The sequence below is a fragment of the Penicillium diatomitis genome (assembly GCF_028827545.1).
Source record: "Penicillium diatomitis strain IBT 30728 chromosome Unknown utg000011l_segment0_segment0, whole genome shotgun sequence".
NCBI lineage: Eukaryota > Fungi > Ascomycota > Eurotiomycetes > Eurotiales > Aspergillaceae > Penicillium > Penicillium diatomitis.
Genome location: NW_026623183.1, coordinates 327,785 through 353,627, shown reverse-complemented (window position 1 = coordinate 353,627; position 25,843 = coordinate 327,785). Strand labels below are relative to the sequence as shown.

The 25,843-nt window shown below is 51.3% G+C and overlaps 9 protein-coding genes across 9 annotated transcripts; 7 read left to right on the top strand and 2 right to left on the bottom strand.

Moving 5' to 3' along the window:
- Positions 1 to 209: 209 nt before the first annotated feature.
- N7539_007812 (GFA family protein) lies at positions 210 to 972 on the top strand (the record flags this gene model as incomplete). Its single annotated transcript, XM_056937413.1, has 4 exons — positions 210 to 318; positions 397 to 443; positions 546 to 609; positions 719 to 972. 4 exons carry the CDS (start codon positions 210 to 212, stop codon positions 970 to 972), a joined length of 474 nt encoding a protein of 157 aa, XP_056787278.1.
- Positions 973 to 1,677: 705 nt separating this feature from the next.
- On the top strand, positions 1,678 to 2,961 carry N7539_007811 (putative aminotransferase; the record flags this gene model as incomplete). Its single annotated transcript, XM_056937412.1, has 1 exon — positions 1,678 to 2,961. The coding sequence occupies one exon, from the start codon at positions 1,678 to 1,680 to the stop codon at positions 2,959 to 2,961; it is 1,284 nt and encodes a 427-aa protein (XP_056787277.1).
- A 1,365-nt stretch (positions 2,962 to 4,326) lies between these two features.
- On the bottom strand, positions 4,327 to 7,189 carry N7539_007810 (OPT family oligopeptide transporter; the record flags this gene model as incomplete). Its single annotated transcript, XM_056937411.1, has 8 exons — positions 4,327 to 4,662; positions 4,725 to 5,014; positions 5,090 to 5,267; positions 5,344 to 5,607; positions 5,675 to 5,956; positions 6,024 to 6,140; positions 6,216 to 6,776; positions 6,878 to 7,189. The coding sequence occupies 8 exons, from the start codon at positions 7,187 to 7,189 to the stop codon at positions 4,327 to 4,329; spliced, it is 2,340 nt and encodes a 779-aa protein (XP_056787276.1).
- A 3,631-nt stretch (positions 7,190 to 10,820) lies between these two features.
- Positions 10,821 to 12,043, top strand: N7539_007809 (putative short-chain dehydrogenase/reductase family protein; the record flags this gene model as incomplete). The annotated part of the gene is made up of 2 exons (XM_056937410.1): positions 10,821 to 11,848; positions 11,917 to 12,043. 2 exons carry the CDS (start codon positions 10,821 to 10,823, stop codon positions 12,041 to 12,043), a joined length of 1,155 nt encoding a protein of 384 aa, XP_056787275.1.
- Positions 12,044 to 12,981: 938 nt separating this feature from the next.
- On the top strand, positions 12,982 to 14,219 carry N7539_007808 (EF-hand domain-containing protein; the record flags this gene model as incomplete). The annotated part of the gene is made up of 4 exons (XM_056937409.1): positions 12,982 to 13,022; positions 13,095 to 13,113; positions 13,201 to 14,080; positions 14,197 to 14,219. The coding sequence occupies 4 exons, from the start codon at positions 12,982 to 12,984 to the stop codon at positions 14,217 to 14,219; spliced, it is 963 nt and encodes a 320-aa protein (XP_056787274.1).
- A 1,598-nt stretch (positions 14,220 to 15,817) lies between these two features.
- Positions 15,818 to 16,362, bottom strand: mbf1 (multiprotein-bridging factor 1; the record flags this gene model as incomplete). Its single annotated transcript, XM_056937408.1, has 2 exons — positions 15,818 to 16,126; positions 16,207 to 16,362. 2 exons carry the CDS (start codon positions 16,360 to 16,362, stop codon positions 15,818 to 15,820), a joined length of 465 nt encoding a protein of 154 aa, XP_056787273.1.
- An 843-nt stretch (positions 16,363 to 17,205) lies between these two features.
- On the top strand, positions 17,206 to 17,412 carry N7539_007806 (uncharacterized protein; the record flags this gene model as incomplete). Its single annotated transcript, XM_056937407.1, has 1 exon — positions 17,206 to 17,412. The coding sequence occupies one exon, from the start codon at positions 17,206 to 17,208 to the stop codon at positions 17,410 to 17,412; it is 207 nt and encodes a 68-aa protein (XP_056787272.1).
- Positions 17,413 to 17,496: 84 nt separating this feature from the next.
- N7539_007805 (VOC family protein) lies at positions 17,497 to 17,976 on the top strand (the record flags this gene model as incomplete). Its single annotated transcript, XM_056937406.1, has 1 exon — positions 17,497 to 17,976. One exon carries the CDS (start codon positions 17,497 to 17,499, stop codon positions 17,974 to 17,976), a length of 480 nt encoding a protein of 159 aa, XP_056787271.1.
- A 1,062-nt stretch (positions 17,977 to 19,038) lies between these two features.
- N7539_007804 (uncharacterized protein) lies at positions 19,039 to 24,729 on the top strand (the record flags this gene model as incomplete). The annotated part of the gene is made up of 7 exons (XM_056937405.1): positions 19,039 to 19,095; positions 19,158 to 19,554; positions 19,620 to 19,850; positions 20,589 to 20,598; positions 20,896 to 20,926; positions 21,252 to 21,789; positions 21,878 to 24,729. The coding sequence occupies 7 exons, from the start codon at positions 19,039 to 19,041 to the stop codon at positions 24,727 to 24,729; spliced, it is 4,116 nt and encodes a 1,371-aa protein (XP_056787270.1).
- Between the last annotated feature and the right edge of the window lie 1,114 nt (positions 24,730 to 25,843).

The window sequence follows — 25,843 nt, the reverse complement described above, 5'->3', positions numbered from 1 at the left end:
GAGGGAACTTAGGAGTAAAGTTAGAAAGACGCGGAGGTCGAGTCGGTGACGTTGGGTGTTTTTGCCTATAAATACCACACTCCTTCTTCGCCTCTTGTCGGCAATTATCTCACTTTGATTCCTCCAGGGTACACCATACCTACTCGCATTTGAAACCCCCACCCATCAATTGCACCCATACTCCAATAATACACAAAAACATCGCCAAGATGACTCTTACTGGAAGCTGCATGTGCGGAAGCGTGGCTTACTCTACTGAAGGTACCACCACCCCCAGCACCACCAGCATCACCCATACTATCCAACTCCCATCTCTCTGTATTCTTCGGATCACACGGTCGAGATCAGATGAGGAAATGTAGCGGAGCAAGCTGATCGAATATCTCCCTCACATAGCCGACCAGTACCTGAGCGCTCTGTGCCACTGCACCGACTGCCAAAAGGTGTGTTTCTGCCCCGGGAAATCGCTTCGACTGTCCGCTTTCCCAATCGGGCACAGTTGAAGCTATCCATCAACAATCGACCATTACTGACCCAATGACCAGTGGACCGGCGGTGCTTTCACCTCCAACGCCGTTGTTCCCCGCTCTTCCTTCAAAGTCACCAAGGGTAAGCCAAATGGAAAACCTCCCACCCTTCCAAACCCCTCTAAAAACTCTATTCAATTATATGCGCTTTCAATTCCTAACATCCATCCTCTCTCTTCCTCCCACCCCAGGAACCCCCTCCTCCTACGACGCCATCGGCAACTCCGGCAAAGTCAACAAGCACTTCTTCTGCAGCAAGTGCGGCTCCAGTTTGTACACCGAGCTGGAGGTGATGCCCGACAACACCGTCATCAAAGCTGGGACTTTGGACGGCGGCGCGGCCAATCTGAACGGCAAGGTCGATGTCGAGTTCTATGTCAAGGATCGTCCGTCGTATCTTGGGGCGGTGCCGGGTGCCAAGCAGGAGCAGGCTTTTGGTGCTTAAGAGTTTATGAGAGAGACATGAAGAGTCAGAGCATGATGTGAGGAGGATGCCAAATTGTTTGATAATGATGATCAAGACAATCGGGACGAAATATGAAATGTTCAAGTCATGCTCGTAGATTGAGAAGGAACTAGGGTAGTCATTCGAGTGGGTCAGTCGTAGCTCATAGCTATACTGTGGCAAGACTTGATTAATAGACCGTGCTGTATACGCTTCCAGCATGGCGTACAGTGCATGCGAAATCTGCGACCCGATCCACGCAAGCATCCAGGAGGTAGCTGCATAAGTCAAGTATCCTTGACTGTAATATCTAGCGCTGTCTGATTGAGAAGCACCTCTCCTCCAGATCCGGTTCTGCTAATCACAGTCTTGCCAGGCTCCAGACGCAGGGCCCCAAATTGGAACCCCGAGTGGCATCCCGGCGGCTTCCTCGGGTCTCCAAATGGAGCCCGTTCCAGTTCCACCAGTTCCAAGCTGACAAACACCTTTTCGTATCTCGACGGGAGTGGGGAAGGGAACCCCAAGGCGGAGGGGTGGCCTGAAGACCCGAGGAACATGATCTTGTTGACCCTAGCAAAGTACAAGCCATGAGAATTTGATAAAAGCTACAAGAATCCAAAAAAAAAAAAAAATCCACCCCAGGATCCAGACCGAAGTTTTCAGAACAAGAAACCCCCCGGTCAACAAAGAAAAGAAACCGCAGCTATGACGATTTCCGAGCGCGCTCAACACGCCTCTAGCGAGATGGCCTCCCGCATCCAGTGGGAGGTCATGGTCGATACATACTCGGCCACAAACCCCAATGGCTACCTGAATGTCGGCGTGGCCGAAAATGCTCTCATGCATCCCGAACTTCAACAATATCTGAAGCAGAAGCTGGACTTACCCGTCGAATATTTGACCTACAATGATGGTGGGCATGGCTCGACCAAGCTGCGCCGCTCCATTGCCCATTTCCTCAACCGGCACTTGAACCCAGCCACACCGTTGGACGCGGAGCACATGGTCGTGACGAACGGGTGCTCGTCGGCCATCGAGCACGTCTCGTGGGTGTTGACTGATCCCGGAGAGGGGATCCTGCTGGGTCGGCCGTTCTACGGGACTTTTATCCCGGATATGTCGTCGCGACCGGGCGCGGCGGTGGTGACGGTCGAGTTTGGCGACGTGGATCCGTTCAGCGAGGAGGCGGTATCCAAGTACGAGGAGGCCCTGTTGGCTTTTCAACGGTCGTCGGGGAAACCCGTCCGGGCGTTGATGCTGTGTCATCCACACAATCCGCTGGGCCGATGCTATCCGCGCAAGGTGTTGATTGAATTGATGCGACTGTGTCAGAAGTATCGGATCCACCTGGTCAGCGACGAGATCTACGCGCTGTCTGTCTTTGCGAACACCGTGGATGAAGCACCCGCGCCTGTGGACTTCGAATCCGTGCTGTCGATCAATCGGGACGGGATTATCGACCCGAGTCTGGTCCATGGACTTTGGGGAATGAGCAAGGACTTTGGCGCAAACGGGATCCGTCTGGGAGTGATTATTTCCCAATCCAACCCCGAGGTCCTGGGCGCTATCAAAGCCACCTCTCTGTATTCATATGCCTCGGGAATCACAGACCACCTAGTCGGCAACATGTTGATGGACGACGCCTTCACAGACGAGTACGTCCAGGAGAACCGAAAGAGACTCGCCGAGTCATACGCATACGCAGCCACCTTCTTCAAGGACAACCAGATCGAATACGCACCGGGCGTCAACGCCGCCTTCTTCCTATGGGTCAATCTCGGCCGGAGGTACCGCGAGCTTCATGCGGATTTCTCCGCCGAGGAAGTGGTCAACCAGAAGGTCATGCAGAATTTGTTGCGCGAGAGGGTGTTTCTGTCTGATGGAACGCTGTTTGGGTCGGAGAAGGACGGGTGGTTTAGACTGGTGTTCACGCAGCCGAGGGATTATTTGGATCTTGCGCTGAAGAAGATCCTCAAGGCTTTGGAGTAAGGAATTTGTGGGGTTTTGAAAAGGAGTGGTGGGTCACGAGCTCTCGGCCATGACCCGTGACTTGAAGTGTAAGTCATATGAATTGCAGTGTGAATACGAACCTTGGATAACGAGCAAAGGATGCTCCACTGGCATTGACAATGGGCCATCATACCTTACTTGGTCTAACCAGCGGATCACTTGTACATATCCCTATCTGGATCCCAAACCATGAAAGGTGAATTGCTTCGGTGAATCGAGAGCACCGTCAGACCTGCTGTACTCGAGTGACGTGGTTTTTGTGACCTTTTGATTCTTATAACACAGTGTTCATGGAACGTAGATGGCACGACAAGGCATCTTCGAAGAAATCCCCGTGCGACTTTGTTAGATCCAGACCGGTACTCAGACCAACATTCAGCAAAACACATCCCACCGACCAGGTCTTCTTGATTCACACCCCAGAATCCGGATTTGAACCTACCCCGTGCTCGAATCTCGAATCCCAAGTTATTCATGTCGATCCCCGAGGTTCTTTCCAACAGATCTCGTCCAGTGGGGAGGGGTTCGATATCGATTCTCCAAAGTCGATGGCTAGACCAGAGTCGATCGGAAAGTAATCCCATGTAAGTTGGAGTGCCCTGGGTAGAACTGGGGAACTTGGTGCGTCCGCGTTGGAACCCCTCCAGGTTCCATTGTGACATGATATCTCGGATAAAGACTTTTGTTGCATGTTGAAGGAGAATCTAGGGAGTCTTGAACCGGAGACCGGAGCAGATAATGACAGCGCACACAGAGAGGTGAATGAACCACTGGAGTATGGAACAAGGGCTTTTAATCTCCGAGTCAAACGTCTAATAAACGTGTCGAAGAGGTTGAAGGAGGAACGGTAGACGCATAGGACGAGGACGAGGACATCAACTGGTTTGCATCTTGCACGCGGACGAGGAAGTGGTTGTCAGTACCCACGGTCTGTCATCTGTGAATTCTGTTTCCCTTTTTAGTTATGCATGATATCTGGACCGTGCGTACATGTTCCTTTACTGTTACCTTGCAACTGATCTCGAAGGAATATGTTTGTGACCAGTGCCGAGTCTCTACTCTGAGTGGTGACTCTCGTTCGTTGTAAATCTTCCGTGTACAGTTGTACTACCCGAACTACATCCGTGGTAACGCAGCAAAGTTCATAGCAATCATTCGTATTCGTATCATTAAGACGGGATTGACATCAAGGTCATATCGGTCACTCAAACCGTCGGGGCTTTGGGACCTGAAAACGCAATTGCTGACCATAACAGGTTTTGCTCCTAGTAGGTAAACAACTATGAAATAGCCCAACCCTTCCCCTTCGGAAGAAAAGTGACATCGTTTCAGTCTCAACAACACTTACTCAGAGGGACACCAGTCAAGGGTCCCGTCCTGGTTATTGCCCCACCACAAGGGGAATGGGTATTGCTTTCCACCGGCACCAAAGACCGCAAAAGAGAGAATGAACAACACCGTGAGACTGGCACCATCAAAGGCACCGGTAACCAGGTACGAGTAGTCCTTGAAGATGCGGGGACGGTAGTTGCGCAGGTAGTACTGCACGTAGAACCCGGCAATTGTCCAGCTCATAAGCACGCAGGTCTGACTCTGATTGTAGGGAATGTAACCGGCGTACTGGATGAACTGGGGCAGATTGAGCTCGTTGAGGTCGAAGCGGCCAATCTTGGGGACAAACTGAATATGAAAGTGTCAGTGTGAACGAAGCGCTGATACCGCTGTGGTTGGAAGAAACAAACCTTGACGATCAGACGGTGAAGAACGACGACTGCAGCGCCAATGGCAATACCAATGGGAACAATAGCATAGCGTCCTCCCGACTTGTACAGATAAGCCGACAAGGCCCAGGCCGTGGCATTGGTGTTGAACGCCTGAATGGTCGCACCACTCCAGGAGGAGCTCCCGTTGGTGTTGACAAGTTCGTTGCGGTTTCCTGAGATAATGGAGATCATCATCACATAGTTGATGAAACCACCGAGGATAGTGCCGTAGAGCTGAGTAGCAAGCATTACGCGCGGTGGTACCTTGACTATTTGGAGGGAAGAGCATCAGTTCTTGCTTTTTTGGGTGATTGGCCGGCAAAAGGGCATACGGAGCGACTCACGATATTCACCCATCTTCAAGTCCTGCGCCAGGTTGACACAGTTGCTAATGACGTTGTGGGACCATGCAGCAAAGTACATGTTTCCGACGGGACGACCGGGCAGAATGAAACCAGCAATCATCTTGGACAGGTTGTTGGTCGCGATACCGTTTCCGAAACGGGAGAACAAAATGGTGCTCTGAAGTCGCCTCGCGCGTTAGTGATTCACTCTGACAGGAGGCCTGTAAGATCATTCTGATGTATTGGTCACTTACAAAAGGTGAGACCACAATACCCGTAAGCAAAGACACAACATAAGCCCAGGCCGGAAGCGTGATATTCTCCTTCAGCACGACGATGAGGCCAAGAATGAAGCTGACGAGTAAGATACCCGCATACCACAGCCACGGGACCTCCTTGTAGTGTTCAGCCATATGTTCGTGATGACGGTCGTCTGAACGGCCCTCTTTGGCGCTGAAGTAAGCCTTTTTGATATCTTTCCCCCAGAAAAGAGCGCAGTGTGCAATCAGAGCACCGATCTAGAAATGTGCTCAGCCAAAGGTTCATGACACGCGTCCGGAAAAGAACAAATCTGGAAATACTCACCGCAGCGTTGGCCATGAACATTGCAAAAGCAAAGGCGCCTGTCAGTCTCGGGATGCCATACTTGGCCAGCGCAGATTCGTCGAGTTGACCGCCGGGGAAGATCTTCGTCAAAGGATATGCCTTGCCTTCGTCGTTCAAAAGTCTTGTGGACATGAAGGGAAGCGATTTGGAGCCCCACGCGTTGCCATAGTAGATCCCAAGCATGATGAAGGAGCATGTCACGAGACCGGCAAATTGATGAAATTGGAGTTTGAGAGGAAGCGATGTTTGGAAAGAGGTGATCTGGAAACCCAGTCAGTCTGGGTGCAGCGGATGATGTCTGAACCTCAGGGTATGAACGGGAACGCACGTATTGCCAATCCAAGCTGAGGGAGAAGAATCCAAGCCCTTCGTTGTTGGTGGCCCCTCCGAAAATGGTCGTCAGAATGCTAGCAGTCTCGCCAGTCGCTTTTTGGGATGCTAAGCACTAACAGGCAGGGGTGTGAGAATTCATGATCAACTCGGTCAGTTATACCATCAGTCCCTCAGAATAATGACATACCGGAATTGAGATAGAATTCAGCCAGGGAAAGACATAGGCAGGGAGAATCTCCCAGAGCGCCATGCCTCCAAACGCATACCAGAAGACTCGGAGGGGCTTCGAGTTCCTCACCTCCTGCCAGTGCAGGGCTTGCAGACTCTTGACGGTAGGAAGAGTGCTCCAGTAAACGGCTTCGGTGTGCCAAACGGCAATTGGACGCATCAAACCAGCCAGACCATAACCAAACAGACCCACGGAGATAACACTGAGGATGACCTGCGCGGGTCGCAAGGGCATGTCGTAGAAGAGATCCTGCGCGGCGAAGACTGAACAGGTAATGGCCGCATTGGAGGCAGATGTAGCGGTGATGGAGCAAATGGCATGCTCCTTCAGAGACCATTCGCCGTTGTTGAAGAACTTGGCAAGCTTGACATACAGTGGCAAGCTGCCTTGTCCCCCACGGCTTCTCCAACGTGCTTCAACTTGCTCACCGCGGGGCAAGAGGTATGCCCAGGCGTTACCCGCGAAGTAGGCAATGAGGACAATGAACGTTCCTTGGATGGTAATTTGAGTGGGTTTGAACTAGAACCCACATCGAGGAAGAGGGTCAGCAATGCAGAGTCAAGGGACGGACGCCCCGATGAAAGATGCGCAGTAGCTCCAACACACGGCCATCACCTTACCTGATAGATTTGGTACATAACCGCCGAGAAACACGAGAGACCGGTAGCGAGAACCATGCTCCGGAAGGTCAAGGCACGATCGAAATCATCACGAAGCGGCAGCAGATGTAGAGCTGCATCTGCGCCAGTCACGATCACCACCTCGGCGCTTTCACGGTCTGACTCAACACCGTAATTGCCACGCTTGATGCCGTCGTCCTCAAACTTGTCCGGCAACACGGTGACGGTTCCTTTCTCGCCGAGATTTTCCTGCGAGTCACTTGCGGCGTGATCCTTTTCCGCCGGGCCATCAGGCCCAATGGAATATGCCATGATGCCGGAGAATTCGCTTTTTGAAAATGCGTTGTAAGGCTGATGAGTGCAGTCAGTCGTTCTACGCAGGTGGGATGGGGAAGGGGAGGAAAGATCAAGGGTGAGAGGCGAGATTCTGCCCTTCCTTTTATGAGCCCGGCTTTACATCGAGGGACGGTACCACCACGTCGCATGGCGAGCACGTCTCCCCCTCATGCCTTGTGACACAACCGAGGACCCGAGAGAGACCATCCCGGACTCATCGTGGCTATTTTCCATGTATTCCACGATCCAACCCAGTGTAGTTTGGTGGCGATCTTTGGGAGGGGCAATCATTCCACGGCTTACATCTGGACCAAGAGCTAATAAGACTAGCACTAGCGCGAGCATGGGCCATTTGAGGCCTCCGATGGTGTTATCTCTACCCAATACTCACGACCAGCAAGTATCGCACGGTGGAAGCACTTTCCAGCTTTGCATCTTGCCTTGATTCAACAGAGGTCGACATGGATGGAGTGTGTCTTGAGGCAGACGGGTGATGGGAATCGTACACTACAAAGACACAAGGTCCATGCAGACGCAGTTTGGCAGGCTCAGTATTTCTACTGTACCACTCTACAGTCTGCAGTCTGCTCATACTATGCAGTACACCCTAAGCCTTACTTTATCGGACCAATTTGGAAGAGTGGGCCCTGTTGACGGCTGTCCTGGACCGTTGGGCTTGCCGATGGCCCGAACTGGATGTTTCGAGATACTCAGAACGGCATGTGGCCGTGTACTGAGCTGGAAGCTCAGAACGTGCCAGAACACGTGGATGTGCATGGAAACGAACTCGACCCAGGTCGAAAGACGTACTGGAGACAGTCATTTTTGGTAGGGATGATATGGTCTCACAGTACGTGGAAGACCGAATGTCTCGTGCCCCTTCAGCGGAAAAGAATCCCCAGTTGGATTTCTACGTCCGCCGTGCTCTTGGCTTGTTTGAAGGTTGAAGGTTGGCACGAGGCGAGTCGCTATCTTGGACCACGCCCTCTGTGCCAAGATCACGCCATCCTGGATTGCGATTAGGCAGGCTGAAAGGGTTTGGGTTGAAGTATGAAACCCCGACGGGCGATCCGTACGATGTCCGTGGATTTGGAGTGCGATTGGGACATTCATTGGTCATGTCGTTGATTCAAATCCCTCCTTCTCCCTGGTGTATGGCATGCGCTAGGCGGAAGGCGCAAAAGCCTTCATCCTGGGGACCTTGGCGAGCGCTGGGACTGTCCAAACTACAGAGTACCGAGACGTGCCCGGTAGACGCTATCTCTGTCGGCTACATTATCAATCATTCACAAGCTCCCTTGGTCTGTCTGACCTTTCCATCCATGTTGCCTTGTCTGAACTCGACAGCGCCATTTACCCGGCGGTCGTACCGAATCGGTCGATTGTCTTTCTTGTCACGGCCAGCAATACTCACCCCGGATCCAGATGATCTTGAAGTTGATATCTCGGACCTCTCCGAGACAACTCTGCCGAGATTGCCCATCTACTTTAATTTCACCCCTTGACCAACAGGTCCATCAACCCGAACCTCAGAATGCCCCCTGCAAGCTCCCCCTCCAGTCTCAAGCCACATGCTTTCTTTCCAAGAATTCTGTGATCCCGCGACCTGCGCCACGCGCTTGTTAGCTCCAGAAGCAATGTAACGTCCCTTTTTCCCCGAGAGATAAGTGGGAGCCGTCCTCGGCTATCAACTCATGCAAGACGTTATGCAAGACAACCTTTATCTATTGGACGCCACCCCTCGGCCCCCCTACAGCTCAATGTCTCATTCTCCAGGCGTTAGCGAACGTTCGTGTCACTTTGGCCGGGGGCTAAGGTCCGGTAAAAGAGGTTCTTCATTGGGCTAAGTTTCATAAGTACCCGTGTCGGACACTGTATAAGGGTGACACCGGACGAAGGCCGACCGACCTTGTGCTTATGGCCTTGGCGTGAGTGGATTAGGGCATGATTTAATAATGTGCAAGTCAGTGGGAAAGAAAGCCTAAGTTGAAGGGTAAAACAACCTCACTTTGTAGAGTCTATACCTAGTTATTAACTGTACTCTTGGACTCTGTGCCTCATGTGGTCGCTGTTTGTTAGCGGGCGGCCCACATGTCCTTTTCGGGAAGCAAAAACAAAGTTCTGACTAGTTTAAGCTCCATGTTGGCAAACTCTGTTGGCGTGCCCCTCCTCTTCGGGATACATACAGAGCCAAAGTAACTGGGCGACTTTATCATCCATGAAACCGAATGATTCTTGTCGTGGAATGACGAGGGATGTGATGGGTCATCACGTTGACATAGAAACCTTCGACTGAAGACCGAATTGAATGGATCTGACATGAGGGAAAATTTCAACCAAAAGCATAATAACAAGCACAAGGACCTGAATTCCACGACTACCTAGTACCTACTACCTAGTACCTACTACCTAGTACCTACTACCTAGTACCTACAGTACCTCATCCATGGGCCAAGCAGGCAAGATAAGGAAAGTAAGACGTGATACCTTTTACCGTCAGTATCCGTCTCCATGCGATGGGTTCGCTGATGGTGGATCTGATAAGGATGGAGGCGATGCACAGCTAGTTGGCAGTCGACAGAACTCGTCCCATTTGATTACTGATTGCGTTCGAAACATAAGATCATCCGCTCAGCATGAGCGGACTGGCCAGTCCAGATTGACAATTATCGGGATCTTTGATGGGAAACATCAATGTCTCTTTCAGAGTGCAGGTCTTGTCGACTATCACTGTGCGTTGCCTGGAGGACAAGGTCCCTACTAGGCCCCCCGTTAGGCCAGCCCACCTTATCAACAAGGCAATGCGACCATGCATCCGGTGCCATATCGCACCAGCAATACGCCGGGTAGACCAAAAAGCCAAGTCTTATCGCGGCCGAGTTTATTCCTCGGGCGCCGATGGGCTGTCGCCGCCAGATCAGCGACTATTGCGAGTCATTGCCAGGGCTCAGACCTCCTATATATCAGTCCACCGCCAGCCATATCTCCCTCAGCTTCTGGCGAACCACTATCTACCTCTAGTGGTGTCCAATACGGACATCAATTGTGTTTGCACTTGTGGATAGACATTCGTGAAAAGAACGGGATGACGGGTGCCCGTGGCGCGATGTGTGCACGGGGAACAACTATGGCCACAACGACTCGCCATAACGACTCGCAGCAGCGACTCGAGGAAGCCGGAGCTTTTTATACTCTGCACCCATCGAGGAATCTTATGCCGGTCTTAATTCCTCTTTCAGCATCTTCGGAGTTTCCGGCATGGTCTTGTGATTTTCCATCGAGGCCACCCCTCTCCTTACTTTCCTCCAACTTGCACGGCTTGTACCCAAACCTCCACAAATACGATATATGCATGTAGTGATGTACTGCCCGATGGGGCACTTGTCGTCCAACTACTACTACTACTACTACTACTACTACTACTACTACTACTACTACTACTACTACTACTACTACTACTACTACTACTAAGTAAGTACCTAGTAGACTTGCTAGTTACTACTACCCGTAACCATCCATGGATAACTAGCCCTGCCCGGTAAGTGCCCGCGGACAGTCGGGGATGACTAAGCAAAATTAAGGCTGTATTAAGGTTGCGCTCCCGGAAATGACAACGGAGGCTTTGATGGCACGCGATACGATCTTGGCACATCACACAACGACAATCGGCAAAGAGAGCCCCCGGCATTGGATTCACGTTCCGCATAAGACATTCCGACCGTACTTTGATCGATCATTGCTGATTGACGACTTCAAGATGGCGGGTCTTTGGCGATTATTGAAAATGCAATACACGCCACCTGCAGACCCTCTCACCTCCTTCGCCGGCAAGACCGTGCTGTTGACTGGTGCAACTTCTGGGCTGGGTTTTGAAGCTGCTATCAAGTTTCTCAACCTTGGCGTGGACTCTCTGATCATTGGAACTCGCAATATGGAGCGCGGTCATCAGGTCAAGCAAGAGCTTGAGACACGAACCAATCGACCCAATGTCGTGCAAGTCTGGGAGCTTGAGATGAGCAGTTTTCAAAGTGTGAAGCATTTCGCAAGTCGCGCAAATAGTGAATTGAAACGCCTGGACATGGCGTTACTCAACGCCGGACTGTGGAATCGTGAGTATGCACAATCGCCCGAGCACTGGGAAGAGACGTTGCAGGTCAACACGTTGTCGACGACGTTACTGGCTTTCCTACTTCTGCCCAAGCTCAGGGAGAGCTCAACTGAGACCAATCCAACCCATCTGGCGGTGGTCTCGAGCCAGCAATTTGCACAAGTCAAGGCCGACAGCTTGCAGACCGACGGTCCACTGCTGGAGTATCTGAACTCGCCAGAGAGGTTTCATGGCCCACGACAATACGGGGTATCCAAATTGCTCTTGGAATACATGATGAAGACCCTGGCAGGGCTGGTCCGCGAGGAGAATGGAACCCTGCCTGTCATAGTGAACACTATCAGTCCTGGTCTCTGTCGATCGTCGCTTGGCCGACAGTACGATCGTTTCTATGAGCGATGGTTGGTATGGATCATGTACAGGCTTTTTGCGCGAACGACTGAGCAGGGTAGTCGCTTGTTGGTGACGGGTGTATTGCAAGGCGCAGAGGCGCAGGGCAAGTGTTGGCGAAATGATGGGTATCTGGAGTAAGTGTTTCGCTTTGGGGAATCGGTCGGAGAGCGAAGGAAGGAAAAATCTGACAGTTGCCTTCTAGTGAGTCACAAGCATTGACGACTAAAGAAGAAGGAGAGGCGTTTCGAGCCAAGGCTTGGAGGGAAATCTCATTGCTCTTGGAGCAGGAAGCCGTAGAAGTTCGAGAGATCACCCAGCGAACTATTTAGCAACAAGATGCTCAGCTAATACGAATACGCGCACGCGTACGTTCACGCACGTGGAGGGTCCCCCGTAAGAGTGGATCTCGGCTTTAGCTTGGAGACCCCATCAGTTCACCTTCCCAATGCCGTGTGTGTCATGTACTCGCTTCAGGGTAGGGCAGATGGACCCCAACTGGCCTTGCGGCGTTGCCCTTTGATAAAACGAGCTCTACAAAAGGCCTTACAGATGCCATGAGCTCGCAAGCAAAGCGCTGAAGATGACGGTGCAGCTGCCCTCTGGCAGTTACTCCGAGCGTACCAAAATCCTTCAAAGAAACATCTCGGGGATAAGGAGGCTAACTGGGTGAATGGACGCGGGTCAGGACCCAGAGGTTCATGATTGGTGATGGCGATCCTGCTAGGGGAAGAAACTGGGGTCACTGTTCCGGTACCATCCCAAGGAGCAGCGGGTGTGGAATCCATCGATGACATGGGAAAAGGAGAGTTCTGACAAAAGAGATTAATAAGCAAGTGGAAAATGATCGGTTGAGTGTCATCTTGACCATCTTTGGATGAATGCGACGCGATCACTTCTTTTGGATACACTGAGATCAACAACCTCGTCTTGGCAGAGGTACTCCGAGTTACCCGCATGAAGTTGCCTCAGCGGGCCGCCTGCTCGGACTCGGGCGAAGAAACAAAAGCCAAAAAGTCGCCCTAAGCCCCACGGCTCCGCTTCGGCGCGAATGCGAGGAATCCTCAGTCCTCTGCTCCTTTTCAACTGTCTCAACCCTTGCTCACTTATCCTGTCTCTGGTCTGATCCTGACACCCGGCCTACTCACCCTTGAAACTTAATTGTGTGAGGATATTGAGCACCTCCTTCTTGAATTGCGACGAAACCAGCCAATTCGTGGTCATAGCTCGTGCCCGTCCCCGCCATCATTGCGTCAGTGCTGTGGCCATCATGGCGTACAACAAGAGCTACAACCCCGATGCGCTACCAGCGTAAGGCCCTTGAACCAACGATATGATTCAGGATACAAATCCATCTAACGTTTCATGTTTTGACGTCTATAGGCACGCGGAGCCAGAACAGGTCAGATTTCCCTGGAGATGTTGTGAATGCTGCTGCCTGTTTCAGCATTGTGTATGGAAGCCATGGGCTAACACCAACGATTCACAGGTCGCGCAGATGCTTGGGAATCTGCAAATGTCCGGAAATCCAAGCCATGGTGCGATGAATCAAAAACCACTTCCATCTCGACCACAAGTACAAAAATCCTCGAGCAGCCCCCCGCCGGCTCGCCCACTTGGCTCAAACCCCCCGCAGCAGCACTCTTACAGCCACCGGCCTTCAGTCGCAGATGGACATCCCCCACCTCTAGGGCAAGCTCGGCCTCATCCATTGCATCCCTCACCACCTCCTCCCAACTATGGCTTCGGGCCGCCTCCATCTCAGCCTCAGCGCAATCGACCCCCTCCTGCTTCACGCCCTCCACAGTCGCCGCATCCCCCTCTCACTGCGCCGAGCGATGATCCGCAGCAATTATTCCCGCTCTTCCGCGCCGCAAACACCTCGCATACTGGCTCGCTCACAGAGCATGAGCTTGGCTCTGCCCTGGTCAACGGAGACTACACTTCCTTCCACCCGCGCACTGTCAAGATGATGATTCGCATGTTTGATCGGGACGGCAATGGCACGATCAGCTTCGACGAGTTTGTGTCGCTCTGGAAATATCTCGCGGCCTGGCGTGAGCTCTTTGATCGATTTGACGAAGACCGCAGTGGACGCATCAGTCTGAAAGAGTTTGAGAATGCGCTGGTCGCGTTTGGGTACCGTCTGACGACCAAGTTCGTCTCTGTGCTTTTCCGCGCATTTGAGAGCAAGGCCAAGCAGGTCAATGGACCTCCTCGGGTTGCTCCTAACCAAGCCCTGAACGGAATGAGCTTCGATCTCTTTGTGCAAGCGTGTATCAGTCTGAAACGGATGACGGACGTGTTCAAGCGGTATGACGAGGACCGTGATGGGTACATCACCGTGAGCTTTGAGGAATTTTTGACTGGTAAGTCGATCCATGTCCATTCTGACGTGTATTTGTACTCCGAGTCATGTGCCCATCTTTCTCGTGAAATAAGACCAAATTTGATGTGCCTTGCTGACCAAATGACCTCAAAACAGAGATCATCCTTCTTCAGGACTGATTTCCGTGTCACTGAATACTATATAATTGTCTTTCGTGGCGTCGCGCCTGCCGACTCGCCGAGGCCTGTCTCGGCTGCAGTGTCATACAATTGACTCGACTCTGCTCAAGCCGAGCACCTACACAGGCTTTCTTATACCCAACTTTGTTCCCAACGACTGCACTAGAAGAGATGAATGAGATGCTGAATATAAATGCTCAAGCCCATGATTCCACGGAGTTCCGAGACGTATCGCTGATCACAGTGTGGTATTCGAGGTTATCTTGCCAGTGTACAGTTATTCACTTTCGTCCGGTCTCGAGACACCAACCTTAGTGTAGCTCAAAGCATGGTAGTTGGCGGTCACTAAATTAAAGACACCTCTGGTCTGAACTTGCGAGACTCGAGGCAGACTACGACAGCCGGCGAGAGCACTGAGTGTGGACATACTCTACGTTTAGTCATACAGTTCGACACCGGTGCTTGGGTCTACGATTAGTACATGTATGGAGAGCCCTCTTTTTGATGGACTTTTCCATCCGATTATCCTTTCAATGAGGGTCCTTCCCATGATCTATCCGATGGTCTCACTGGGTGCACTGAACCAAACAGGAGCTGTGTATACGCAGAATAAAAGAACATCCATCTGAGCACGCAATCATACTCATCTTCCGTCCCACATCCCTACACATATCAAACCCCCTTTCGTTTTGTGACGTGCCTCTACAACCTGAGCTCTGAGTAAGCTCATCGTGATCTCAAACGAAGCGTTGAGACTCCAACCACTCCTTTGGTGGTGAGTATGTGTATCAAAATAGTCAGTACCTAAATTTAGCAGAACTTCTCTGTTTACCTGCCTAAGGTTGGAGCGCTGTATAAATTCCGTACCTAGGTGTAGAGCGGAAGTGGTCTTAAGAATAACACTGGAATCCTCGAGTGGAATGAGATCCCGTCAGCGTCTATACTAGACCTAGATGGCGCGATATTGACACCGTGAAGCGAGACGTGAGAAATTCTCCTCTTGAATGAGTATTTCAGGAACAGAAAAATGAGTAAATTGTAAATGAAGCAGAAAGCTTCCGACATTAATCAATAGTGAACAACTTGACGAATATTCCCATTCTCCAGCTTCCATTACCAATTGCCGCTTTCCTCGCGGATCAGACTTTGGATTATACTGGAAGGCGATGAACGCTTTGAGATCTGGGCTTGAATTCTATGTTGAGGGGGCAGGAACGGGTTTCTATCAATATTTGAGTGTTTACAATGGCTATGCGATTGACTTTGCGCAAGCATGTGATCTCGTTCATATAGTTTCATGATATTTTCTCTAAGCCCATTTCCATGCAATGGCTGACGCTAATCCAGCCACCTGAAAAATAAAACCGCGAAGAAACATAAGAGGGAGGCATCCGCACTTGTGCAGGAAGGCCCCTAGGTAGACATGAGGATCGTGAATACAAGAAAATAAAAAAAAAAGTAAATAAACATTTCAACCACCGTGAAACCAGTTCGGCGATGAGAAAAAGATGCAGTGCTTCAGTGGTATCGCACTCGAGACAAGTTTTTCCGTGTTGGACAGAATGCAAGCACAGGATTGTAGCTTCGACCGCGTCGATTTACTTCTTCTTGGGGAACTTCTCGGCACCAATGTCAGAGCCACGGAGCTTGATGTTCAAGACACGCTCCATGGCACTGAGCACCTTCTGATCAGGTGTGGCGGTGCCGCGCTCGAAGTCCTGGATGACTGTCATCGTGGTGTTGCACTTGGTGGCGAGTTCCTTCTGCGTCATCTTGTAGCCCTCCTCGGTTCGACGCCTCTTGATAGCGTCTGCGACTTGGTGACCAACGGTCTTGGGCTTGATGATATCGTCACTGCGGTCGACCTTGGTCAAGTGCTGACCATCGGGAGCGCCGGATTTTGAGGCCTGCGCAGGTAGGGCGTCGTTAGTACTTGGTCTCCCGCACTCAGAAATGCATTGGTGGTCGGAACAAGTATATCACATACCAAGTTGCCCGTTGTGTACTTCTTCTCCGTGCCAAGGATCAAGCCTGAGCGTTGAGCGGCGTTCAAGGCGCTCTTGCCCTTCACAACAGTCTCGCGGGGGGCAGCGCCACCGCGAGTCTTGCTGCCAATCTTGGTAACGTTGTCCCAGTCGGCCATTTTTGATGATTTGTAGGTCGTGGTAGGTGTAGAGAGAGAGAGAGAAAGAGAGGTGGGGTGGGAATGGGTTGAGTTAGGTCAAATGAGATAGTTGGAGAGTGGTTGACGATCGCTTGAGGTTGAAAATGCAATTTATATGGCACAGAAGCTTCTCGATCAATGGGGGAGGGGAGTCATGCCCTAGTCCTGTTTGGGTCTAGTGCGGGTCTTGCCGCGGAGGGCCATCCCTCGATGAGGGTTGAGAATCTGATTAATCCTCTCTCTCATCATCGCTGTGGTCATGCGTCGCGTGGCAACGATCGAAAATTCATATAATAAGCTGCCGTCGCTTCCAGGGATTTTATATTCGCATGTGTCCGGATCGCACGATATCCAGATGCGGCTGTTGTAACAAGCAAACTGCCAAGGCGCATATTGTGCCACATAAAGAGCCTCCTTCGGATTATTCGGATTGAACAAATGCAGGCTTACGGGATGCTAGTCCCCCGATGCCTGAGCCGTACAATCTCCAGGAGGGATGTTTGCCACTTACTCCTAGTTACTCGTTGTGCGATATACCTAGTTTTGAGCATATCGAATTGAATTCTCAGAGTGTGATCGCCCTGGGCACATTGAAGAGTCCCGCATCAGTGATCTCACCGCCCCACTTGATGTCATTCGCCTCGTGTCATCAAACGATCGAATAATCAACAGTATGGATTGCGAATTTGCCAGTACTGCAAGATACATCCCATTCGGCATTATCTAACCCCCAGACCTGCATCAATCCGGAGTCTGAGCGACTGTCCTAGCACGGCTCCTCCATTCTCGCTAGAGCATACCGTAGACTCAAAATATGCTTGAATGTGCATTTTGCCTATTCGGGTCCCCGCCATCCCGGGGTACGACTTCCAGGTGGTCCCGCCGGCCTCGACTCTTCCTCTTGACAAATCCGTGAAGTCGGCTTCCAACTGTGGTCTCGACTGCTTGAAATATACGCATGGCTTTGACCACGGCGAATTGCGACGTGAGCGCAAGTATTTAGACAGCCAAGATATCCTCGAAGAGTGATTTTGCCACGCGCATAGCAGGATCACGTGAGAATCTACTACGAATCCCCACAGTCAATCTTTCCCCCCTTATGACCGAGTCAGGATGACTCCCACCAAGCAGTCAAGGGACGCATCCCCACCCATTTCCGCGCAGCGTGGTACAGGGAGCCGTCCGACACCAACAAGTCATATTCGCATTGCTCGGCCATCGCGGTCGCTCGCCGCTGCCGAGCGCTTTTGGAAAGATGGACTCGGCCTCCACGTGCTTTGGCGTGCACAGCCAGCCGAAGCGATCGAAGGTGGCCATGAACTGCTCATGCTGGGCTGGCCCGAAGCTTCATGGCACCTTGAGCTAGTGCAGCTGCATGATCGTGACGGTCCAGATATGCAGCCACACCCAACCGAGGAGGATTTGCTGGTGATATACCTTGATGGCCCTGTCGATCCTGCTTTTGTGGATGAAATGGTCGCCGCTGGAGGAAAGAGAGTGGCATCCCCGAACCCGTATTGGAATACATGGGGTGTCACTCTTGAAGATCCCGATGGCTATCGACTTGTGTTGTGTAAAAGACGGTGGAAATAATTGAACGCTCGCGATACACTCATGGCGCCGGAGGAGTCTTATTACGCCTCTGTTCTAATGCGGCGAATCCGACGCTGGAAAGTTTCTCGCTCGTATGATATTTGTGGAGTAGCCATGTGATATTCAAGAACAATGCAGTCTTTGGTGATGGTACTGTATCTCCCTCGAAACGGAAAAGCGCGAGTCGTCGAGTACTGATAATAACATTGGATAAAGTATACACTCCATGTACATCGCTCCAGCAGTTGTCCAGTGTCCAGAGGAGGAAGACGTGGGTGGATGTGTGAGTGCGGTACATCTTAAGGCTCTTCCCCATTTCTGTCCTACTTAAGATCCTGTTTGCACTGAATACTTCAGTATCGATATGATCATGACTCAATCACCTCCAGCTTGATCGACAAATGGCTCTAGGATCGCAAACACAATACAAATGCCACTGAACTGACCTTTTCTTTATCTGAAGAAAATGAAATAAACATGTAAGCTTGGTATGTGATCATCTCGGTTCACGATCTGGTAAGACCTCATGCGAAGCAAATCATGAGCCCCATTTGGCATATTCTAATCAGATCCGGATACGCTTCCGTGAGTGGCATCGATGGAGCCCCGCTCAGCCCAACTATCCACGCGAGCTATGGGGCCAGTCAGGGAATTTGGAGCCTTGAGCTACCAGGAATGGAACAAGATCCTCGGACTGTCTGTGCAGGAACAAAAGGATTGCCTGATCTGATTGACTGCAGTACTCCGTAGTCAGTGAAGTACTTGCTTTCGGATATCGCGTGTGCTGCCCACCGTTTCTGACCACGCCGTGTCTCTAAAAATGACCAAGTCTTGGCCCCAGGCTGAGTCCAATGAGACCTGCCACCCCTCACGGGTGTGTGCTGGACTCTCCACAATTGGCACCTTCCCAAGACATCCCATCTCCACTAGATCACACCTCCTTGTCTCTCCTGGCTTGAGCTCGATCGCACATATTTTTCGGCAGCACTTGCGGTCCTTGCCTCTTCCTCTCCCGCAACCAATCCATCTGTCTACCGCAAGCCCAGGTTACTCAATCCCATCATGGCGAGCGAGTTCCAGTCCGCCATGACCGTCCGGTCGCTCCGCATCCTCAAGAATGTACGCCGGTCGAAAGAGCCTACTTGACAAGTCCGGAGCACTTCACTAATACATCACAGGAGCTCGAATTCCTGGCAGACTCCTCTGTGATTCAGCCCGCCCAGCTCAATGCGATCCTTGCCCAGCTACCCACCGAGACCGACGCTCGCGCGGCGGCCGCCCGCCAGACTCAGGTCGCTCCGTCTCCATTAGCGGTTCAGCCTGTACCCACGCAGCCTTCTCCAGCCCCGTACGCGGCACCAGTGCCCCAGCCATCTAGTCTACCCATGCGCGAGAAGGCACCCGCGTATGACCAGTATCCGACTCCGCCTCCATCGCAGGCGCCACCCGCATACCCTCAGGCGCCAGCGTCCCTGGGATTCGCATCTGCCATGTGGGCATATACCCCAACCGATACAGGCGATCTTGCGCTGGCGCAGAATGATCGCATCATGGTTTTGGAACACATGAACGACGACTGTGAGTGGGATTCGATGCGGGCATCTCCCGAGGTAATCAAGAAGGGCATGCTAACACGCATCTAGGGTGGCGTGGTCGCAACGAGCGTACAGGCAAGGAAGGTATCTTCCCCAAGAGCTACGTCAAGCCGATCGATGAGAAGGCTGGTATCTACTCACCACCACCGCCCACGAACTACGGCAACATGCCGCTCGCTGTCGCCCAGAGCGGCTCGAATGCCGAGCCCAGCAATCCAGAACAGAAGAGCAAGTTTGAGGAAAACGGCAAGAAGTTTGGTAAGAAGTTGGGTAACGCCGGTAAGTATCCCTTGTCTTTTCACACACCACCCCCTCCGAGTGACACTGGCTGACTGATCCAAAGCAATCTTTGGTGCGGGCGCCACCGTGGGTTCCAACATTGTGAACAGTATCTTCTAAGTGCGACGTCTACACCGTTCGTTCCAGCTGATCAAAGAGCATCGGGTAACGAGCACAACTCGCGCAAAGACAGGTGGACAATGGTATCTCATCCAATGGAGTTCTGGGGTTTGTGACTAAGCCGGTTCGGGTTGCTTAGGTATTCTTACAATGGAGATTTTGATTCATGCCTAAATTCTTTTATTGATGCCCCGGTACTCTTGCGAGTCAGGCACCTTTTACAACCTAGAGAATCCGTAGCCTGTGGATCAAAGTTAGACCACGGACTCCGTCATGTGTGATCTGCAGATGGTTGTCAAGGGTCAATCGTGAAGAGTATGCCCCGGGCCTGTTCATCATCTCAGGAGCAGTCCAAGCCTCGCCCCCTGCATTGGAAGTCAAACCTTTGGCCTGCGTAATTGGGCTGCAAGGCAACCCGCACCCTTGTATTGCTGGCTCTTCAGTCTTGACACCAGGTACAAAGTGCTTGTTTTCCATGAACGAGTGGCATTTGTTGTCACAGAGCCAAGCGGTCCCATGAAGATGAAATTCGCCGTCAGGCAAGCCCATGGCAGAAGGCTTGAGGCGCAGCACTTTGGTCTCTCGGCGGGCCGTCGTTCGCGCTCGAACCGAGGCGAGCACGGGGTGCGTACGGAGCGTTCATACGGCGGCCGCTCAGTAGAAGCGCATGGGAACGGACGTACTCTGAAGGTACTGGTACAGGCGGCGGTTGACCTGATGAGACCATTGCATCATGAACGCCTGCTCATAACCATGCCAGACATCATGTCAAGAACAACCTTATGATTGACACTTCGCAGTACGGACGGTACATCCAATTTTGGGTGTTTTATCGGCCGTCTGAGAGGGGGACGGCACGGCGCTTAGGGTTATGCAAGCAAGCCCAAGTTGCATTGACCCGCAAATAACAACACCCGTTCTATAGGTTATGGATCGATTGTGAGGACTTTCGTGGCGTATGGCCCCTGCTAGTGCGAAATGGTTGGGAGGTTGATCTTGATGAGGAAGACGAGATCCCTCAGTGCATGGGCTTGCGGGTTTTCTTATATTGCAGCATGAAATCCAGGGCTCAATGCAGATTGCCCAGGAACAATTATCCTACTTTTCTTGGAGACAATGCAATTGACATTGTTATGTGTTTTGATCTTAGCCCCATGTGTGTTGGCTGGGAGTTGGGGGGATTTTACGAACAATCTTGCAACAGATCTGGTAAGCATACACGAAACAGACAGATCAGCTGGTTAGGAGAGCGTTGACTTACGAGACATTCCACCTTCTCAGGCTCCATTGATCGCTCTTTTCGGCGAACGATTGACCAAGCAGTTCCTGTCCGAGTCTATCAATCTGCTTGACAACCTCATCTTTGCGTTGTCTCCTCTGGGTGTGATCACAGCCGTGGTCTCCGTCATCCGAGTATGCGGCGGATCCTCTCTTCGAGCCTTTATCGGCAGAGCTCAAGAAGGTCCCGCCGAAGCCGAAGCTGAGCTCTTGCCGTGCGTTTCAGAGTCTACTGCAGAACTTTTCAATGAAGGTGGTATATCACGGGTCTTTGGAAGGCCCAAGATTGTGGAGATCATCATGTGGGAGGACAAAGATGCCCAGGATGACGCGGACCGTATAAAGATCGGTACACTTCGCGAGGCACTGAAGGACGGTGCTTGGTCCGCGAAAGACTCAAAGCTCTCGCGTGAGGATCTGGACGAGCTTTCCCATCTGCCTGAATTGGATATTCCGAACTTGTCGTTGAACAAGGGTATCAGAAGTCGTGGGAAGTTCTGGTTCTACAGTGTCGCGGTGCTCGGAGTCATGTTGCAGGTTGGTGAGTTTGAACGAATGAAAAAATTCTTCGATGAGCTTGCTTTGAGTCCCGTCAGACTAACGCGTACCTTTTGCAACACTCTGCACAGGCTCTATATGTTATGCCGCAATCACCGTGTTTCTCTTTCCTTTGTCTTTCGAAAAAAGTGGGAGCCCCGTCTCCAGCTACGCGTTCCCCCTCTATATGATTGGATCTGTGCTGCTTTTCATGGGAATGTTGGCCTCTGCGATCATCATCCAACGCTCATCAGAGCAAATCTATTTCAAGTCGAACAAACCCAGCAAGATATTCTGGCTTCAGCCGGGCAAACAGAACGTTGGTGATCAGGTGTTCAACGAGTTCATGGCGGTCAAGGAAGGACCGAAAGGGACTATGGCCAAGAAAATGGAATACATCAAATCCGTTCGCGTCCGAGAATCCGACACGCGACACCTGGAGACCTATATCACGGTTCTTTCGACCATGTTGGGCTTTGTCTTCCAGTTTGTTGGGTTGAGAGGGCTGCATGCGTCAGTCATTCTGGCACAGATGGGCTCAATATTCGTCATGTCTCTTCTTCGAAGTTGTCTCCGAACAGAGCGCGTGCCACTCAACGAGAACAAAATCCGTGATGATCGAGAATGTATCTCATACAAACACCAGGAGCTTGATTGCTTCGCCTTTCGCCTACACGGCTTCGAGTCTCTTGAGATTTCGACCGCGGGTTCCTTCACGCCGTCGTCTGTAGATGAGCGCGGTATAGCTTCTTTGCAGCAGATCATTCGATCCAGAACTCGTCTCGCCCAGGTGACTTCATTGCAGAACCACGGCCTCGTTGTTGGCTGGGATAAGATGCCGATTCGAGATGCTGCTCAGAGCCTTGCCAAAGCGATTGAATCCACCATGGACCTGTTTTCCGCCTGGGGCTTCAAGTTCGACAAACCCTGGGAGTTCAGTATACCATTAAAGTACCAACGGTCATCAATCCCTAGTCTCTCTCAGAACTTTGGGTTCCACCACTTCGAGCTGGCTCGCTATGGCGATGCACAACGATGGAGTATAAATGTCGATGAATTGGAGGCAGTTCTCGGACTCTCCGTTTGGTCCTTGTACAAGTCCGAGGACGAGGACTTACAACATCCTCTTTATCGCTTGCTTGGACTTACCGCGGACCAAGCGAGTCAAAAGGAAACATTTCGCTTGTTTCACAAGTGGATTTTTCGACAAACAGAAGCCCGACTGGTCTCCGCTAAGGCGGTAGATTCAACACGGCGGTTGTTTGGCTGGCACAATTTGGCCTCGGATGCCTTGGGGGAGGACATACTCGTAGTCCAGACCAAGAGCGATGTCGAGAAGATGGTTGCCCAAGACATCTTTATACACTTCCTCCTGTCGGCACTCACTAAGGTCGACAAGCTGGGCGGAGAAACGAGTCTTACCGAATATGACGGATCATATGGTTCTGTGACGGTCCAGAACACTCGGGTTGATGACATGGTACGTTGCTTCGAGGGCCACAAGCTAGGCTCACGGGAAGATGCACTCCTCTGCGTGGTCCTTGTTCTTGAGAAGCGAGCGCTTCTTCCAGAATTTGCCGCGGATTCGCTCAACGTCAGAGGGCAGGTTGAAAAATTCATCGGACGCAATGACTGGGAGAGTGCCTTTGATCGAATTCGATGGCTATGCCAAAGAAGTGATGGACTTGACTTGGAGATGTCTGCGTACGAATTAGGCAACCTTTGCCGTCGAGCGCTTCTTGACCAGTCCAAGTCGGCTCAAGAGAAAGGCCTGCAGAATATATGTCGGATTCTTGACTCGAACACCGAGACCGATTTCTTGAATGCGCGAAAATTGACTCCTCCAACGAGATGGGCAGTTTCTCCAGCCTCAAGAGCTTGGTGGACCAAACTCGGGCGCCAAATTGGATGGGTCGCCTGGCAGGTGTCAATTCATACCAAAGGCATGCAATGGATACAGCCAGCTTTGCAGAGCAGGCGAACAGCTGACGACTTGATGTTGGCCTTTGAATCGGTCATGAACACGACACCAACGTCGCACGCTCCTGATACAATCTTTCGAGACTGGTTGATAATGGACCCTGACGAGTTCATACACCAGCATTCCAGTGATGAAGATGTCTTGGCCTTCAAATACGCTGTCATGAAAGGTTACTACGGCGTGATCTTCTCGACTCTGTTGAGATTGATGGAGCTCGACTTAGCTTACCCTGGCTTTATTCGACATGCATTCATAGTTGCCGCACGAAGCCAGTGCGACTGGGCTATTCAAGTGCTCCTTCGACGAGGTGCCGACATCAACGCGCTGAACGACCGAAAGATCTCAGCGTTAACAGAGTCCATCATTCTTGAAGACTTGGATGCGATTCGGATGCTTTTGAACCACGGAGCTGATTGTAATGGTGACCGGACTCCCGATGTTCGACCACTACTTCTCGCCGCACAGCAAGGTTCAATAAAGGTGGTTCAGCTGTTAGTCTTCGACTACAAGGCCAATCTTGAAAGTGAGGACAGTGTAGGAATGACGGCGCTGCATCGGGCGACCCAAAAAAATCATGTTGACACAGTCCGAATCCTACTGTCGGAGGGGGCTGAAATAAATCATATGACCCACGATGGCATCACGCCTCTCCTTTCAGCTGTGATGAATAATCAGCTTCACATGGCGGAAGTGCTTCTCCAGAGCGGTGCGAATATAAACGCTCGCGGGGGAGGCTTTGGTCAGACAGCGCTCGCTATCGCGGTGACATATAGGGATCGTGACACTTTTGATCTTTTAATGTCCAAGGGGGCTGACCCTTGGATGCGTGATGACTTTGGACGTACGGCGCTGGATCTAGCGAGAGATTCTGGCCGCGATGATATTGTGGCCACTTTATGCAATCTCTCTAGTCCCACGCAAAGTATATATTCAGCCGTGGATGGTTCACCTCGACGTCTATGAAATTGCAAAGCTTTTCCAGTTGAGGCGGGTTGGAGTTATTGGAGCACTTGATTTGACATCACAATGATAACTACTTTTTCATGACTTAGAATTACCTACCATCCATGTCGGTTATTGCAAGTTACTTTGACGTTCACTGTATAAGCTTCCTAACTCGTCTCGTTCTTGACCCTATTTCCTCCTTTAGCCGCCGGGCTCCACCGGTGCCTAATGTGCCTCATGCGACTGGCAGACTGGATAGTAAATAGTAAACAGTAAACAGTAAACAGTAAACAGCAATAGTAAATAGTAAATAAATTAGGAGTAGATACTAAATAATCAATATTGTATGTTGTAAAAGGATGCACCCAAGCCTGATAGGATATACTTCATACCTACAGCTATTTGGATGCCTCGCGTAGGACTCCTCGTACTGCAAGTTTAAGGTTTCGTCAGCCCCAGTCATGGCTTGATACTGGAAAGACTGTTGAGCATACTATTCTCTAATATACCCGATATCTGGTCTCTTAAGATAGCTTATTATTTCAGTGCTCTCATGCATGTACTTATCATGTCACGGGGGTGCTTTTAGGGGCAGACGGCTGCCGTCAAGAAGGAGGGGTCGCTCGTACTTCTCACTCGCCCTTGGCCTTTGGCTGCTTGCAACGCTTCTTAAGCGCTCGGACTCGTCTGCAATCACCATGGCAGATCCACCTTGGCGCCGAGTCACTCAGCCCATCAGGTGGTTCGATGCACTCTTTGGAGGCGCCCGCTGGGATTTGCCATGCAGTAGTCGAGTGTGATAGGGACGAGGGAGCAATTGTGCTACATTCACATGGGCCTTCTACATGGGGTGCATATGGGCAATCCCTTTCCAGAATCTGCCACGGTCGGAAAGCTCACTATTAATAGCCTTCCGATCATTTAATTCAGCGCGGGGTCCGACTGAAGTTGAGAATTGCTTCTTCGTGTTGAAGGGCTCGAAAATATCGCACTGACTTGCTTTCCCTCTTGACCACAGCCTACGGATTCAAATTTCGATCGGGTCATCCGGGCAAGCACAGCTCATTGATATTCTAACGTGGACGCAGTTGCTTTGACGGATCTGTACTTTGCTCCATGCCCATCATGTCGC